We start from the raw sequence: 20,361 nt of genomic DNA, 5'->3' as shown, positions 1-20,361 counted from the left end.
CGTTACATGTTTAATTACGCACTATATAAATCATTGACTATAAATTATAAATAGTCATTAATAAAGATGTAAGAAACAAGTTATATGTAAATTTTTGCCTCTCCCTACCCCAAAGATGAGATCCTAAGATAGCACGGGAATGGCTAATGGGGCAGAATGCCTACCTTAGATTTAGTCGACCCACTGTTTCACCCTAAAGCTAAATTGGAAAGAATTTTAGTAGAATTGCGCAATAATAAAAAATTATATTTTTAAAATTTTTTCGAAAAATATTATCAAAAACGTCCGGATTCAAAGAAGAGTCCATTAGGGCTATGTCACGTTATGCTATGCATTAAAAGAAGTGCTACCTATACCGAACTCCGAAGACCAAAGCTTGTATAAATTGGTATACAAATAATCGGTAAATATATTAGTAATATTGGATGTGCACCTGAAGATACCTGACTGGTATCGATGTTTTAACCGATAAAAATACGATGTTTTAACCAAATATTGCTGTAACTTTACTTTAACTGTAATCTGAAGAATAATTTTAAAGTCGTTTTCGCTAATGAAATTGCTTTTTTTGTTCTTAAAAGTAGAAAAAAGTATTTCCCTTGATTAATATTTATCGTCTAATAATTTTAACTATACTAATATGCAAGTGTTTGCTTTAAGTTCTAAAATGACTAGTTTACAATGAGGTTGTCGAGGTTGTTAAAATAGCGGCAAGTGCTTATCTTTAAAGAGACTATACTTAAGTTTTTCGTTTAGTTGTCATCTTTGTATTTAGGTTGTTTGTAGATGTGCATTGCTTTAATTTTGAGTTGTGTTAAACGTTGGTTTTCTTAAGGTGGTCGTTATAATCGTAGTATTTTTTTGTTGTGTGTTTTTTCAAACTATCTATCTGCGTATAAAGAAAATGTTTATACTATGGGAAACATCACCTACAGTCTTTCGTCCATGGGAGCAAGAAAACCCAATTAGTAGTAGAGAAAGTGCAATAGTCGACAAGACAATTGTTTAAGTGATATAAAAAACAAAGACTCTGAGACTGGAACTATAGAAAAGAGTTTACAACTTATAAACAAATATTTTAATTGAAAAATTCAAGAAAATTTATATTAACGTTAACAAAAATCTGCAAAATGATGTTCAATTTTTTCAAGAGACGATGTCTAGAAACAAATTTACACAAATAATGAGTTTTATCCGTTTTGATATGAGAAATACCAGGTCTGAGCGATTATCAACAGATAAATTTGCACTTGCGTCGGGAATATGGAACCCATTTATAGAGAATTGTATATTATGTTATGCACCTGGCGAAAATATAACTATCGACGAACAGCTTTTTTCCACGAAGGCAAGATGCCGCTTTACCCAGTACATGGCGAATAAACCCGATAAGTTTGGAATTAAATTCTGGCTTGCAGCTGATGTCGAGTCCAAATATTTGTTGAACGGATTTCCTTACCTAGGGAAAGATAAACAACGACCAGCCAATCAACTTCTGGGGGAACATGTTGTTAGCCGTCTAATGGAACCATTTATAAATAAGGGAAGAAATGTCACGACGGATAATTTCTTTACGTCCATAAAGTTGGCAAAAGAATTACGAAAGAAGGCTACCAGCATTGTTGGAACAATCAACCGAACAAGAAAGGATATTCCACCGTCAGTAAAAAATGAAAAGATGGAATTGTACAAAACAAAAATTTTCAAATACGAAGACTTGACGCTAACGGCGTACCAGGAAAAAGTCAATAAAAATGTTCTAGTGCTGAGTTCTTTACTCTCGAATGATATTAAAATGGGCACAGATAAAAAGAAAAAACCGGAAACCATCATCTTCTACAACCAGACAAAATACGGAGTAGACGTTGTAGATCAGATGGCTAGACTGTATTCAACCAAATCTGCTTCAAGAAGATGGCCGTTGCAAGTTTTTTTAATATTTTAGATATGACAGGAATAAATGCTTGGGTTCTGTATAAGAAAGTTACGGGCAGACAAATATCTAGGCAGGATTTCCTACTTCAGTTAGCAGAAGAATTGCGAGAAGATCACATGACTAAGGGCAGGACAACATCAACGGATACAAATCCAAGAGGTACAAAAAAACCACCAAATAATAAACGTAAGCAGTGTCAAACAGGGAATTGCAATAAAAATAAAACATTTAAAATTTGTCATATATGTAAAAAATTTGTGTGTAAGTCATGTACAAGCAAAATTGAAAAATTTTGCTACTGCACAAATTGTACTTAAATAATTAAATAATCTATTTAAATATATTAAATATGTCTTTTATTATTAGTTATTAACTCAATATAGGTTTTTATCAAATAAAAAAGAATACAAAAACGGCTGGCAACAGAAAATTCTAATATCCGTCATTTTGACCGCCGGTGGTGCTTCTAGGTATGCACAAATGCTGGTGCTTCTAGTGCTAAATAATTGCTTTAAATTATCGTAACCAAATTCACACCAGGGATTTTGATGTTTGCCCCTATTTGTCGAAAATAAAATGCAAGGCCAACAGAAAAATTTGTTTTTTATTTCACTCCCAGTAAGCCATGAGTACTTGCTGTACCAATTATATGAAAATGACCTATTACTTCCCTTACCCCCCGCACTAATATTTATAAGCCGGGACATTTTAGGCAAAGGACACCCTTTATTTTTAACAATAATTTGTTCTTCGTATGGAAGAGACGAAAACCCATTTTGCAAAATATATCAGATTTCTCAATACTTACAGTTTTTCCCATAGCTTGCATTTTTTAGGTTAATTCCCCTGAATTGGTTTACACTTTAAATAAAAAATACTTCTAATATATCAAAAAACCCTTTAATCTTTTTAACATTTAATCCCGCGCTCGCAAGGTACAGTTTGCGGCAAATCCAAATGAGGTATCGGCAAATTTAAATGTGCCGTACTTGGCAATTAAATACCCAAGGAGAAAAAGGTATGTTTGGTTGACCATCAAATAATATTCCGTTGATTTTTACATGTATATCGTTCAGCTTGGGATCAGCTTGCCGAAACCCCGAAACGTGTCTTTTTAAGAATTCACACAGGCGGGTGGATGTCTCGGATTTCGGATCGTTAATTTGAAAATTGTCTTACGCAGGGATCACTAACGCTCAGATTGGATGAATTTTTTTAAAAACCTTGAATACAATTTAGTCTGGTCGAATTCTTTTAAAAACCAGAAATAAAATTTAGTCTTTATTATCTCACAGATATTTTTTTATTTGTTTTATTTATTTGACATCGTCAAATTTACGATAGTCCATATTTCCAGGGGTTATTGTAAAAAATAAATACATACAGAAGACTAGGAGAAATAACTTTAAACAGTGGTCAATTAATTATTGATCTGTTGGATAGTGACGATGATAAGAGCTTGTCTGCAGACGAGATATTTTAGATACGTTAGGTTAATGTGGTGATTATTTCAGTTAAAACCATTTACTTTTTCCTTATAAATTCTTTAATTTTTTTAAAATAATATTATTTTCTTAAATATTAAATATTTTTCCTCAATTTTATTTATGTGATGTCATCGTTAAATGCTAATAGAAAATGCAGATGTATCACCTAGTATTTTTTCCGACAGGGTGACAGTTTCATAATTTTTTAATTTTTAACAATTTTAATTTTAACCATTTAAAAAAATTACAAAGAAATATAACGTTTTGTTTTTTTTTTTTCAAATTCAGATTTCTTTGCTCGTTAACTAGATACATACCACACATTTTTATTTTATAATTTAATACTTATATCAATAAATTTGTGAAGACATATAAATCAATATAATAATATTGTGAATATTAATAAAAAGTGAAGACATTACAAGAAAATGGAACGTACAGTGTATAAATAAATGGACACAAAATAGAAAAAAGAATGGTATAACCACATAAGCAGAATGGAGGAGACCCGTGTCGTCAAAATAACAAGATATTAGTCAACAAAAGGCAGAAAAAGTATCGGACAACCGCTCTAAAGATGGAGTGACAACCTTCCATAGAGAATCCACCAATGAACAAGCAGAATTGCTTATAAAGAGGAAGAGGAAAAAGAAGAATAAATTTGTGTCGGTGAAACAATCAATATTGCGATACCTTCCTGAATAGCGGCTACTTAAATTTATCAAACGCCACTTTTTTCGATGAGCGATAGAAATATTAATACTACTACTACTTGTCGGTTTATAACGTTCTCCGCTGTTTTTCGACTTCCAGTCGCCACTTAGTCCGGTTGTTCCATAGGTCTTCTTCTATTCCCCTCTCTCACAGTTCCTTATCTATTCCTTCGCTCCAACTTTGTCTCAGTCTACCCCGTTTTCTCTTTTCTTCTGGTTGCCATTTTAATATTTCTCATGGTATTCGTTGTTCATCCATTCTTTGTATGTGTCCGAAATAGATAGATTGTTTTGTTGTTAGGCCATCTGTGATTGTTCGTTTGATTCCCATTATTTCTCTAATGCTTTCGTTGATAATCATTTTTCTTTTAGATCTTCCTATGGCTCTTCTCCAAAAATCCATTTTTGTCGCTTTTAGCGTTGCCAGTGTTCTTTCTTTCAGTGGCCATGCCTCACAGCTGTACAAAGTGATACTTTTTACTATAGCCTAATATATCCTCTTTTTATTTTCTTTGCTGATGGATTGTTCCCATAAAAGGCTGTTTTACATTGTGATGGGTTTTCTCCCTGACGTATTTCTCTCTCTTATGGCTTTGTCTAATGTTCCATTTTGTGAAATAGTTATACCTAGATATTTGTAGTCACATCAGCGCTTTATCGTGATGTTGTCGTCTAATATGAGATCTTTTTGTTCTACTCCAATGCAAAGGTATTCGGTTTTATTTTTATTTACTTACATATGTCATACTCTTCAATTAATTTTCGTGCCATATAGTTTAAATCGTCATAATCTTGTTCCATTATTACTTGATCGTTTGCAAAGATGAGCGTATATACCATAGTATTGGTGAGCGGTATCCCCATTGTCCTGCATTTTTTGTTTCCTTTTTAAAGCATTTTAGAGGTATATTTTAAGTAAAGTGGGGGACAGACAACATCTTTGCTTTAATCCTTTTGATGTTATAAGTTGTATAGCACTTTGATGGCTTTTTTATTAATTCTTTAATAATATTCGTGCTTTCCATTGATTGCCACAGCTTCTTCTGTGGAACGCTGTCGTAGGCTTTCCGTAGGTCGACGAACAACATATGAATCTCTTGATTCCGTGCCATCCTCTTTTCTATTATCTGGGTTAAGGAGAAAGTGTGGTCAATAGTGGATCGACCCGTACGAAATCCTGCTTGTTTTTCTGCTTCATAATCAAAGTATTCTCTCTCGATTCGGTTCTTTAAAACCTTTCCATATATTCGACTCATACATCTGGTTACAGCTATTCCTTGGTAATTTTCACAATTACTTTTATCACCCTTTTTATGTATAGTACTGAGGTATGATATCTTCCATTCCGTAGGGATTTCGCTTGTGTTTATGCATTCTTGAAATAATTGTCGAAGACATTTGTACAATTTGTTCGTTCCGTACTTAAATAATTCTCCGGGTATATCCCCTGGTCCGGGTGCTTTGTTCCTCTTCAGCTGTTTGTTGTTAATCTTATTGGCGAGCCGACTATTGAAATTCTGTCTTGGTTTTGATTTCTGTGTTCTTGAAATTCGACTCTATTCTCTAGAAATATTAATAATAGAGGCAAATTTAACTATCAAAAACTAACATGTCGTAATGTAACTAAGAGACGTAAGTTGAACAGTAAGCAGACTGCATTTAAAGACCTTCTTCTAAAGATGTTCTTGTTAGTTTTCTGCAAACTATTTTTTTTTAATTTTGAATACTAACATTAAATATATTACATAATTATTATAAATAGATTATGTCAGCCTAAATCACATGTAAGTAAAAACTTTGTCCATATTTTGTCGGATTATATTGCGTGTTCGATATCTTATTCAAAACAAACACGACTGTCTCTGATAACACCTTGAACAACATCAACTTTAAAGGGTTTATCTTTAAACAAATCTCTCCCTGTGGGGGTTCTGTACAGTGACAAAGTAACAAGATATTTCTGGTTACTTTTATCATTTAATGTTGCTTCGTTTCTTTTAATTAAGCGTCTATTGTGACATCAAAGGGAAATGACTTAATTTTGTTTAACACGACATGCATTAATAAGGGATTCCCAAGGAAATTGTCGATATTTCACAAAGGAGATATCGAAAAATATTGGAAAATAAATAATTATACTCGGAAAACGACAATTACTTTCCAGAATTCGTAAAAAAATCTATGAAAAATTTAAACACTGTACAATTTATTTGGATGTTTATCAGAAGAAATTATCTAACCATTCGTAATTCGTTTTAGAAAGACGTAGTTGTCTAGTTAAAACCAATTAAGTGTTAGTTTATTTCAAATATATTTTTTTACATTACATACTGTATCTACTGTACCCATAAACTGGAACAGCTTAAAAATAATTGAAACATACATTAAATAAAGCAGAAGTTTGAATATTTTGAAACAACTACAGAGATTAATAAGAACTTTGCGAAAATAGTTGAAGACACTACTAGATGTATAGAAGAACAGTGGAATGAAATGAAGACATCTATTAACACAATTTTGCATGAATATCTAAAATAAAAAATAGAAAACAGCAAGAATGGATGACAGATAAAATATTGCAGATGATGGAAGATCGAAGAAAATTAAAAGGTAGAAATAACAACGAATACAAAAAGTGTCATAAGACTATACTAAAGAAGATGAAAGGAGCAAAAGAAGCATGGCTGACGGAGAAATGTAAGGATATTAAAACACTATAACGCAAACATGACGATTTCCATATGCACAAAAAATTAAAGAGGTACAGAACACCAGAAAACAACGCAATACAGGCATAGTTGTAGACATTGAAGGCTAGATTTTGACTAAAATTGACTTGATAAATTATAAAGATGTAAAAAATATATGCAAGAAATATTCGAAGATTCAGCACAAAGTCTGACTGAAATAAACAATCCCTACGGCCCAGAAATAACAAACGAAGAAGTTACTATGGCCATTAAGCGGATTAAAGATGGAAAATCACCAGGACCTGATGAGGTGCATGGTAAAATTTTAAAGCTATTAGAAGCACACCGAATCACAGCTCTTACGAAGCTATTTAACAACATCAACGAGACTGGTTACTTACCAAAAGACTGGCTACTACCAATATTCATTCCACTTTCTAAAAAATCCAACGCTAGAAAATGTGAAGAACATAGATTCATTAGTTTGGTGAGTCATGTACTTAAAGTACTCCCTACTATCATTTACTCGCGCATATACATTAAATTAGAAGAACACCTGAGTGAAGTTCAATTTGAATTTAGAGCAGGACTCGGAAGGAGGGAAGCACTATTTAGTTTAAAAGTTCTAATACAAAGAGTCAGGGATGTCCACTGCGATATGTCAAAAATAATGATCATTAGTAAGAACACCAACATAAATGCCCAAACTACAATAGGCGATACACCGTTAGAAAGAGTGGAAAAAATATGCTATTTGGACTGCAATATTAAGGATACTTAAGATCGCAGCTATGAAATAAAAACCCGTATTGAAAAAGTCAGAAGCTCTTTTAATAGAATTAGGGAGATTCTCTGCAATTTATCTTTAAGTATAAATATACGCATAATAATTCTTAGATGTTACGTCTTTAGTGTCCTCTTCTATGGAGTAAAAAACTGGAGCCCTACAGAAAGTGCCATAAAATGATTCAAGGCATTTGAAATGTGGTGCTACCGACGCCGAAGTATATTGAGGGTTTCATATATATATATACTACACAAGTAACAAAACTAGTCTCCAGAGGCTAAGAAAAGACAAAGAAATTACTAACACCGTGAAGAACAGAAATTTGGCTTACTTTGGCCACATCATGCGTAACAGTAAATACCGACTTTTAAAGTTGATTCTTCAAGGCAAGATTGACGGTGAGAGAAGCCCTGGATGTAGACGTATATCTTGACTGGCCAATCTTAGGAAGTGGAGTGGTCTAACGTCAACCGATCTATTGCGAGCTGCTGTGAATAGAATAAGATAAGTCAATGTGGCCGCCAACATCCCTAGAAGATAGGCACATTGAGAAGAAGAACATAGAAATTTATCTTTTAAATGTGACGTACAAAATATTAACCTATATTAATTATAATCGGCTTGCTAGATCCTTTAAAAATATAAAAGGCAAATAACAGAAATTTTTAAAGCAAAATCAACTACAGAAGGAAAATTTTCTGAAGTGAAAAATCCAATATTTAATGGAAATCCAAACGTCAAAATAAACTTATTTGCCAGTAAAATTTTGGCTGTGTAAATTTTACTAACATGCCACAAGAAAATAGCTTCACAATAATTCGCAGTCATCATGTCACAAAACTAAATCGCCCTTATGAATTATCTTCATCTATTTCATGTTTCATATTTTTTGTTTTCAGTATATTAAGTAGGGGTGAAATTTGTAATGATTCAGCACTCTGCGCACAGTAGTACGCGAAAAATAAATTTCCTTAACAATTTTTAAACTTGTAGTAGGCTCCACATTATATTCTTCTTCTCCTTCTTCTTTTTATATAGACATGACTATCTGCTTTTCAGTGTGCCTCTAGTAAGTCGTCGTTTCATCATTTTCGTAGTCTTCCTACTGATCGTCTTCCTATTAGGAAACCGTCTCTTGCCGTCTTTACTACTCTATTTGTTGTCATTCGGCTTATATGATCGTTCCATTTTACTCTTCTATTTCTTACTTAGGTCTTGATGTTCTCCACCTTGTCTAGGTCGTATATCTGTACTTCTAGCTCTGTCCCATAGTGTCTTACCATAAATTTTTCTAAGTGTTTTCATCTCTGCTGTTTCTAACATCCTTTTTGTCCTGTCTGTGTCAGGTCTTGTTTCTGCCGCGTATATCATTATTGGTCTGATGACTGTTTTTTAAATTCTGCCTTTCGTTTTCTTTCCGATATTTTTATTTCTCCATATTATTTCATTTAGGCAGCCTGCGGCTCTGTTTGCTCTATTCACTTGATCTTCCACTTCGGTTTCGAGCTTTCCGTAGCTAGATAATGTGAAGCCTAGATATTTAAACTCCATCACTTGTTCTATTATCTGACCTTCCAGCCCCAATTTACATCCTAGTAAATTTGCTGTTATAACCTTGCATTTTGTCTTTGTTGGGGAAATTAACATGTTAAATTTTCTGGCGGTTATATTAAATTGGTGCAGCATACGTTGTAAATTATCTTCACTTTGAGAGAGTAGTATTGCGTCGTCTGCATAGCAGATTATTTTAAGTTGTTTTTCTCCCATTTGGTATCCTTTTTTAGTTCTTACTTTTTTTATTATTTCGTCCATAATCAGGTTGAACAATAGAGGACTCAGGGAATCTCCATGTCTTATCCCATCGCCAGCTTCAATAGGGACGGTTAGTTCTTCTTCCACTTTTACTTTTATTGTGTTGTTTTGGTAGATATTTTCGATCGTTTTGATTATTCCTAGAGGTATCTCTCTTGCATTCAGTAAGTAAAAACATTTTCCGGAGTGTAATTTTCATTACAACCAGTTGTGCCTTAACATCATATAAAATGATGTTAAATTATTATTAATCAGATGTAAATACTTGATTTATTTTTAACCACGATAAAATTCCAGATATTGTCTAGTAATATCCTGTACCATTGGTATTAAATATTTTGGAAAAACTACTTTCAATCTAATTAAGTCAAGAAAAATGTTTTCACAAGAACTGTATGTCGACCTGCAAGATGGATGATCCAGAAAATTGAACTTTCTTTTGTACCACCGCCAAATTCGTTTTAAATTCATAAAAACCTTGAAGTTTGTCTAATAATATAATGTCTAACGATTAATTAAAAATATTCTATACTGTCACGATTCTCACAATTTTGTTTCTTATTACAAAACATTTCTTAAAGAATTTTTAAAAAATTTTAATAATTCCAATTAGTATGTACCTGAATAAGTAAACGGTAAATGTTCATTTCTCTCTTTAATTATTCTCAGCAAAATTTATTCTATTTCGATGTTACAAACTTTCTTTGTAAAGTACAATTTTAGTTAAAGTTTTACTTCATAAAAATATCTCTTTTAATTGGAAAGTATCTTTAGGAACTGCATTAATTATTTATAAACTTCTAGGACAAAGTATAACCTGAAATTATATTTTCTCAGAATTGTCTTTAAAAGTTCAAAGGAGGTGAAAAATTAGAAAATTTATTATTAAATAGATATTATTATTCGTAGCCTTATAGTTAACGTAGTTAACCAATATTTGATAAAAATTTATATTATTATTATAAATCCAAAAAAGCATTCTTATTCTTAGCGTTATTTCTACCTTTTTAGAGCAGAGTTCCAAAAGAATAGAAACATGCAAGTGTTTACCTATTCATGACAAAAATTTTTAACACGGTTACTAAACAGAAATGTTTCCCAATATACCGACACTTAGGCTATGGCTCCACGAGCGACAGATTGTCGCTAGTAGTAGCAGTACAATTACGGCGGCAGTAAAGCAGTAAAATCATGGCTCCACGAGCGACAGTTTACAGCGCGCATATCGCCGCGTTTTGGTCTTGTAGTAGGGATGGTGGTTTTTGACAAAACACCGGTTTTCGGTTATACCGGTTTTTTTTTGCTTACGGTTTAACCCGGCGGTTATAACCGGCCAAAAAAACCGGTTTTTGCAAAAACCGGTTTTCGGTTTTTTTAATCCAGTAGGTTACAAGTTTGCTTGTGTATTTATAAAATAAAATAAAATGTGAATTAAAGTTTTGTTTGGAATAATTACTTGAGAATAATAATTATGATTGGGATCCAAAATAATACCGAACCTAATCCTAATCACGCCTAAAAACCTAATAACCGGTTTTTACTTTAAAAATAAAAAACCGGTTATAACCGGGACAAAAAAACAACCGATAAAACCGGTTATTGCGGAGTAAAAAAACCGGTTTTTGATTAAAACCGGTAGGTTTTTCCCATCCCTATCTTGTAGTGGCTCCATGAGCGTTAATATGACGCAGCTACAATCAGTGGTATCTTGTCCGTTTATATAATGTCCGTGTATATAGCAGATAAAATAAATAAATAAATAAGTTAAATAAATTCACACCGATAATACAATAATATATATAAAATATACAATATAAAGTTGCCTTAATATTGGCATTGTGCCGTCGACGTAGGGTTAAAAAACAACGGAAGTGGTGGATTCCCCTGTTCTAGTGCCTAGACAGACAAAGGGATTTTTTTTTCTTTTACACAACAATTTAAAAGAATATCCTGACAAGTTTTTTGAATATTACAGGATGTCAGTGTCTTCTTTTAATTTTTTATTATGTGAAATAGAAGATGTCATACGAAAACAGGATACATCAATGCGTGATAGCCTTAGTCCAGAAAAAAAAATTAGCAATTACCTACCTTAAAGTAATAATTCAAATTACATATTTTATAATCCTATACACAATTATATTCATTTATCATATTGGGTTGATGTAATGAATCTTCCTTTTATATCTATTATAGCTTTTTTATGTTACAATAATTTAAAAAATTCTGATGCGACATAAAATCTTTTTTGTTGCATTCTTTTATTTATGAATCACGCCAAGCTATCAAAAACGAAACATTAGTACTGAAGACGATGATGACCTGATTAGACAACCACTTATATAGAAATGAATCACCAGTTCGAAGAAGGAAATCCAAGTAATTTATAAAAACAAAAAACAACTTAACAAACACAGAGAAATAAACAAACAAAAACAAAAATATCCGATTAAATGGCAATTACTGCTACAAGCGACAAATTACTGCTAGTGGAGCCACAAACGCGCTGCAAATTACTGCTAAAAAATAGGTCCGGATCTATTCGAAAGCGACACGACCTTGACGACGCGTCTCGGTCTCGAAACGAAGCGACAATCGCTTGGAGCCACTCAGTATCACTGCTGTTGTTTTTATTTTTCAAGCTACATTTTACTGCTACTGCTAGCGACAATCTGTCGCTCGTGGAGCCATAGCCTTAGAGTAGAAACGTATTATTTGTATTTAGCTAATTTAAAATAATACCATAACACGTGATAAATTATTAATTTCAAAATTTCACCTTGTATTATTCACTCACTATAGACCCTGCATGATATAGTTCGTTGAAATCAGGTTGTTAAGAATCTTTTAAAAACATAAAAATATACAGGTTGTTTAATTAAAAATAAGGATTATGGACTATGCCAGATTTGCGTGGATCACCCATTACATTTAAATATATGTTTAAAAAGCGCACATTTCAATTTAAAAGTTAACGTGTCCCTGAGTTCTTTATTATTTTCTATAATAAGGACATAAACAATTTTATTCCATAAGTGTATATATAAATAACACACTGTATATAAATAATTCCTAGTTTCAAAACACCGAATAATATATCGTTTTATTGCTAGACATTAGTACCCTAAAGACGTAGGCTAAAACTATAAACGAGTTCACTAGGTCGCTGAGAAAATGTGTTTCATATAAATGAGTGAGTATTGTGAAGCGCAGTAATATTACGCAGCCTAAAATACACTAAGGCATGAGATGCAACGAAGTTCAGTATATGAGATGTATACTTGCTTCTCGTAGCAGTTAACGTGTTAATTTTACCGAATTATTTTATCTACATTTATACTCCAGTTTTTTTTATAGCAATCATAAGAATAACAGGTAGACAACTAAAAATTAAACCGAGGCATTTTTAAAGTAAACGGATGTAAAAGTTGTAAACAGAGCAAACGAAACTCGTTTTGATGTTTATCACTGCGATAAACCTAAACTAGAAGCTTGCAGCATGACCACATATTTGTCTGGTATATTACACATGGTATCATATATTGATAGTAATAAACAAACTAAATTTGAAATAGAAATATTCTAGCACTAGGTAATACAAATTATTTAGCTTTGCTCGTAAAGCAAATAAGCTTGTAACCAATCAAATAGTTTTGTAGACTTTCGTGATTATAGATGCCGCAGTTAATTTAGTTTAAACAAATTAATACTAACTAGATCACAAACATTTAAATAAAGGAACTTTAGTGCAACATAGCTAAATATGGGTCTTTGAATCAATAATTTTTCTAAAACCGTTAATATGTCAGAGTGGAGTTATTAAATACATATTATATATGTGCTTCAATAATTTTTTAATAACATATGTTAGTATTAAAAATGATGTTGATGCACCCTGGTACGTTGTTGCGCAAAAGCTGAAAAAAGTTGATAATAAAAAGCTTTTCTTACACAATACTCAACGAAGATCATATTGCTCAAGTCAGGGAGCTTCATTGGGGTGGGTAAGGATGTAGATGGTAAAATATTGTAGGATAAAATAGACAGATAGATAATAGATAATAAATAGATAACAAAATATAACAGTTTGAAAAAGAAAAACCAGAAACACACAATACAGCTAAACTGTAAAACAAAATGGACGCTAATAAGTTTTAATCTGAAACTCATAAAGGAACTCAAGATTAAATAAACTAAACAATATTCTTTTTAAAAAACATCAGAAAAATACATTAAAAAAAAAACGTCAGAAAACATATCAGCAAATTATCGACAAAAAAAACCATAAAAATTGACATATCTAACCCCAAGCTGCAAGAAAAGGTTATATATTTAATAACATACTCTAGAAGACTTCTTATATCGCCTTCTACAACAAAACTCAAATAATTTGTATCGTCTCTACTCAAAAATGAAATAATACGCCACAAAAAAAAATATTGTTCATTCAACTTTTAAACAAACATGAATTAGAAAAAATAAACAATAAACATTGTTTATTCACACTCATAATACTTAAAATATTTTACTAATAAATTCATATATTAATAAAAAAACATTATCACACATATTGCTATCAAGACTCTTAAACATTAAAACAGATTGCAGTAATTTATATACTTTAAATAATAAACTTAAAATGGAAATTACTTATATCAAAACTTTAATATTTTACAACAAAAAATTGAAAATAACATGAATCTCTAACAACAATCTGAATGAGTATCATTGGCCATTGTTCCGTTATACTTAACGTTACAAAATTATAATATTACATTTAGTAACATATTTTAATATTACATTTAGTAACATATTTAAAAAAAGCTAAAAATACACTACCTGTCATCAAAAACTGATAAAAGTGATAAACATTATTATAATATATTTTATTTACAATAGTTTGTTGACCTTGTAGAATAGACCCATAGGCCTGGAGAAAAACAGATGCCCCTTTAGATGTAGAAATACAATATATTTGCATCTTGGGCAAACATATTGGTTTGGGCAGTTGGCGTCGACGTCACAGAAGGAGGTCGTTAGTAAATATTAGCAGCAACAAGTGAATTGCCAGTCAAACTTTATAATTAAACAAAAAAAAGTCTCTTACTATCGCAATTAATAAAAAGACACAGAGAACAACTTACCACAAAATTGTAAGGTTCTCAATCGGAACTTAACTGCAAATTATATGCACGTCTGACAACTAAAATCGGATTTTGGCATTTTATAAATTGGCCCTAAGCTAATTAATTTTTGGGAAGTGGATGTGAACTTCAAAGTATTTGTTCCCATAAGAATACGCTTTAGAATGCTTTTAACTAAAAACCAATACAATTTTGAAAGGGAATATGCATAATTAGTACTTCAATGGAGTGGCTTAAAAGAAAACCTATTCGTTTATCGAATACTATAGCTTCTTCTTAGGATGCCTGTCCGTTCCGAATATTGGCGATCATTCTGGCTATGATGACTTTGCTGGTTGCTATACGAAATAGCTGTGTTGAGGTCTTTCTATACCATACTCTCTCAGGTTAGCAAGCCAGGATATTCTTCTTCGTCCTGGGGCCCTTTTTTTTTCAATTTTACCTTGCAAAATACATTGAAGTAGCTCGCATCTGCCTTGATTTCTCATTATATGTCCCAAGCTTACGGCTCTTCACGATGTTGACCAAATCAGCAGTTGTGTTCATTCTCCGCAGGACTTCTTTATTGTCGACTTTGTCTGTCCATGGTATCTTTAGTATCCTTCTGTATGACCACAGTTCAAAAGCCTGAAGCCTTCTACTCCGTACAATACTATAGCCCCAAACACAATTTAACTAAATCGTTTTTTTAAAAGTAAGGAACTTTTAAACACATACGTATTCAAAGCGATAAAAATTAATAATCTCTCTAAACTAAATACAGGCCAGGAATAGGAAAATTTAGCATGCCACAACGTAACCAACGATAGAATGTTTGAGGATCTTAATAGTAAATGAGGTAATTCAGCAAAATAAATCACAGCACATTCAAAAACTGAACAATATACTCAAATCCATTAATTTCTGCAATATCTCAACATCAAGTTATTAGAAAACTAAAGCGACGTTGGCCAACAAACCAGTAACATAGATCACTGGAATACAAAGGGTATACATACTTATTATTCCAATGTATTGAGTAAACTAGCTTTTATCTTAATTTGTTACAGTAAAATTTACAGTTATAAAAGCTTTATATATTTCAGTAAAGAAAATAAATATAGGACAAATATATTCTCTCATTAGTAATTTAAATATTAAAAGCTTAATTCCATAAAAAATGGAAAATTTTACTGGTATGTTGTATTACAAAATATTTCAGCATTAGTTAGAGGTGAAAAGATAATATATTAGGTTAATATATACATTATTCGGATAATAACATATATTTTACTATATATTCCCATAATCAGAGTCAATTATGGCATCATCATCCATATCATTGTCTGAATCTGATTTTTGCGCTTTTCTGGAAGTTGAAGCTGTCACATTATTAGGCTTTCGAGTTGTAGACTATCTTGTTGATTGATTTCTTCTTTTTTAAATAGGTAAAAGAATGATTTATGATTTTTCTTTTTTAGTTCACTATGAGGCAGATCGTTATAAAACTGGTGATGCACAGGTGGTTTATAGTCTAGTTATAATTGGAGATTCCTCCACTTTGCTGTGGTAATCGTTATTGCGTTGTTATTTGTAGACAATATATTCTCTAATTTCTATGCTATATAAAGCCATGAGAACACTAGAAATACAAGAAAAGCTTATAAGGCTAGTGAGAATGATGCTTAGGAACACAATGAATAGTGTCACAATGAAAATAAGCTTTTTAAGACAGTTTACATTGAATAAAGGTTTAAAACAAGGTGATCCGCTATCAAAGAATTTAGTTAACCTAGTATTAGAACATATCGTAAAAAAATCAAATATAAGCACAAACAGGACTATCTTCAATAGCAGGGAACAGTGCATAGCGTACGTGGATGATGTTGTGATATTAGCGAGAACAAAAAAAAGTTAGAAAAAGTTTTCCGGAAATTTGAAAAAGAAGCGAAAAGATAAGGATTAATAATAAACCAAAAAAAAACGCAATATATGGAAATGAGAGGAAACATAACAAATAATAACAAATATATCAAAATAAAAGGAGCAGAGACTGTCTATAGTTTTGAAAAAGTGTCAGAATTTGAATACTCAGTAGTAACACTAACAATTACGGGAAAAGAAAAAAACGTGATAGAAAAAATATTACTGAAGGGAAGCAGAGCGATAGGGACACTAAATTAATTACTAAAAGTAAAAAATGTGTCAAGAACAGCTAAACTCCGAGTATACGAGACAGCCATCAGATCTACATTCATGTATGCCAGTGGAACGTGGATTATGAACCAGCAGGAAGAAAAGAAAGTAGACATCTGGGAACAAAAGGTACTCATAAAAATCTTTGGAGGAATAAAGACGGCAGATGACCAAGACATTTGGAGAAGACGAATGAATACAGAAATAATGAAGATGTATGGAAATCCAGCAATTATGGTAAAAATACGAGCCCAAAGAGCTAGATGGATTGGTCACATTACACGAATGCCAGAGAATCGAAATATTAAAACAATACTAAAGGAGGGAGAAATTAGGAAAAAAGAAGAGGACGTCCAAAGAAGAAATGGTTGGAAACAGTAAATCAAGATCGACCTCTTGGTAAAACGTATACCCATTTAAAAAATGGAAAGTCATTTTTTATGTTTAAATTAAAATAAAAATAGTGCAGCATTTTCAGAATTTAATAAAGCGATTTGTCTATCTAAAACATAAAGGTTTTTTTTACATCTAATTTTTAATCGTTTATTAGGTGATTCAATTTTTTGATCGTTTAACACATTTGTTAAATCATCAAATAAGTCATTTTAGGCATAACAATAAGGTCCAATAACGGTTTATAAGTCCAAGATTGTAGGATAAATACTTAAGGATTTTTTCCTTTTGGCTTATACAATAAGAGCAAATGCACGATAACATTCCATATACATAGGTCAAGGTTCTAAAAATTTTTGGTGGATCCCCTTTAAGTAAGTAGTTTGTATTAGAAACATGAACAACTTACTTATGTATTTATTTTTATTTTGCCTTCGACAGGAATCACTGCATGCAATAAGTTTTATTACGGTTGGTGGTATCAACTTGATAAACTACAGAAGACACGATCTTATGGCCAGTCACCTTCTTGAAGCCATTTTCAAACCACGTAAATATATGTGTAATATTAAACACAAAAATAATATGTCTACAACTGTCTCATATAAAACACCTTAAGTGTGATCAGCGGACTGCTAACGTTTGTTGCAAATCAAAACTTATAACTAAGGTATTTGCTGAAGATGTGTAGGTGTCTATGTCTTTTTATTGTTTCATAGATTAGCTTAGCTTTACAGTGGTGGACAGATAAATAAACTTTAGTTTCAGAGACATGCCTTTGATCTGTTGAGTGCTTATTAATATTTTGATACTTATCACATCTTGAACAGGTATCAGAACGTGGTCTATGATATCGTAAATTAAAATAATTATTGAACAAATATCTGTGATAAGATAACCTGACTGGGGTTTTATAATCTTTAATGCAGATCTCTTTGTATAGATTATACATACACTGTATGTTTAACTCTAAAGACAAATACCTTCAAGCGGCATTGTCTTTCGTAGAATAGTGACTTCTGTATCTCGGAAATTTGTTGATGTGATCAGTAATCAATTTTGTATTGTTTTCACTTATTTTTCTCTTACTCGATCCTTTACCTCTTTTATCTGGTTCAACTATTCCAAGGAGACTGGTTTTTTTGCATACAAATGTAAAATATTTTGTTTGAAATGATAAACGCTTTTATAAAATATAGCTTGTACACTCGTTTTTGCAGGAAGAAAATTTTTGTACTAAAATCCTTGCTTATGTTTCTGTTAATTTTTCTTTTCGCAAAACTTACTTCTTTTATACACGACGACAAGAATGATGTCTGGTGGTCGTAGGATGGCAGTTCATAAAACGTATTAAATAACTACTGTCTTTCATTTTAAGATATATTTTCTGTGGACTTATAACAACATTGATGTGGATATGCAACCAATTTATTTCAGTTATCTTCTTCTTCTTCTTCTTCCTTGTTAAAAGCAATTCTGCTTGTTCATTTAACTGTTTTGTATCAACTAAGTTACTTTTAATTTTTCCAGTTTTCGAATAATGCGATTTATGTTTTTATACATCTATAGTTTTTTGCATAAATGGTATTTCTTATTTACATTTACCGTTCCTTCTTAAATTGTTGACCAATCTATAAGTGCGATCTTCAAAAATATGTCTTGTTCTCTACAAGATAGTCGTATTATAGAATTTTTTGCACCTGAGTGTATTATGACCTTCTCAGAATCTTGGTATTCGCTTAGAAATATTTACAAACAATACTCTTTCATTCCTTCTGTAAAATATATGTTTGTTGTATTCTAATGTTTATGGATATTCATTTTTTAGCGTGCATATTAGGTGAGTAAGTAATAAATCAAGAAAAACTTTTAATTAAACATCTTACAATTTTCCAACTATTTATCATAACTGAAAATAAGCAAATGTTGTCGTAACGACGTTAGTTGGAATACCGAAATAACATTTTGAAACAAATCTGTATGGCAAATATTACTTTTAAAATATGGAGTTTTACCCTCAGAAGATAGATCCGACTTTAAAATAAATTTAATTAACTCACCCTTTCTGGCATCTCCATGGAAATTCACGTGCCCGTCGTAATGAATGTCGGTGATATGCCAAAAGTATCCTGAAACAAGAATCCTTATTATTATTTACAGGAGGAAATGTAAAAGCTAAATTCAAAGACAGTACTAGCCACTTAATTAATTTAGGAACAAATTGTACCTGTACATGCCTTTTAAACTTTAGAAATTGTGGTCTGGAATTATTTCTTTTTTGCGTTATTTTTGCAACTATGTCAGATATTGTCAACGACGATGCGATAACGGATATAATTTTTTTATCGATAATTTATATGTATACATGTCTTTTATTATGTTTTTCAATTCAACAATTTTTCGATAATTTAAAAATCTTGATTTTCTAATGACATATGTCAATTGTCATCTTTAAAAAATCATTTAAAGAGCTGTCATTCGATTTTACTCACACTATCTGCTGCTTCAACTCTAGTAAAAATAGTCGGGTTTTGACACCCGTACCATGACCAAAATTTTTTTAATGTGTTTTTTTTTTGTGGAAACCAGTGTACAATCCTTTGTGTTTTTTTTGTTTTTTAAAAAAAGAAAATAAAAAATAAAAAATAGAATTAGCATTTTCTGCTTACCAGATGATCTCTTCTAGTGAGATACTTAATATTTGACGTAAGTAAATCATTGCCAAGAGTGGCAAATTAGAAAGAGATGCAGAGACTGCCTTGCGTCAGTTTTCTCTATCGCACTGGGAAACATGACGGTATTGTAGCAATCAGTCTATTTGTAAAATAATATAAAAAAAAACGGGTGTGGCAGTCCAGTGGGACTGCCGGTAGATGTTATACTTCTATACACGCGTTCGCCGTTACAAATTTATATGGGAGTCAATCTGCACAATCATTACATATTTAATGCTATAGGTAAGAGAGAGCAGAAAGAGAAAAAGAATTAGGTATATAGGTATATGGTGCATCGTTTGCTGTATATAAACATTTGACCTTTAATAGGAGTATAGTAAATGAATGATTGTATCAATATTTTAATGACAATATATATTTTTATTTTCATATATGTATAAAAGGAGTTGAATGCAAAAAAAAAATTTTACACATACTCTGCAGTAAAATTCATTGTCTATTTTGTTATTAATATAAAAATTACAATACAATACACTGCAACATAATTCA

At 31.6% G+C, this 20,361-nt stretch overlaps 1 protein-coding gene across 1 annotated transcript in view; it reads right to left on the bottom strand.

Annotated features, from left to right (window-relative positions):
* LOC140439498 (acid sphingomyelinase-like phosphodiesterase 3b) overlaps window positions 1–20,361 on the bottom strand; it is a 672,376-nt gene that overhangs the window by 406,778 nt on the left and 245,237 nt on the right. Inside the window, exon 2 of the mRNA XM_072529446.1 lies at window positions 19,198–19,266. Coding sequence (XP_072385547.1) covers window positions 19,198–19,266 — 69 coding nt within the window. The remainder of the gene's footprint in view (window positions 1–19,197; window positions 19,267–20,361) is intronic.

This window comes from Diabrotica undecimpunctata, chromosome 4 (genome assembly GCF_040954645.1).
Source record: "Diabrotica undecimpunctata isolate CICGRU chromosome 4, icDiaUnde3, whole genome shotgun sequence".
In the NCBI taxonomy this organism is placed as follows: Eukaryota; Metazoa; Arthropoda; class Insecta; order Coleoptera; family Chrysomelidae; genus Diabrotica; species Diabrotica undecimpunctata.
Note: the sequence above shows the minus strand (reverse complement) of the source record. Positions and strands in the feature narration are given on the sequence as shown.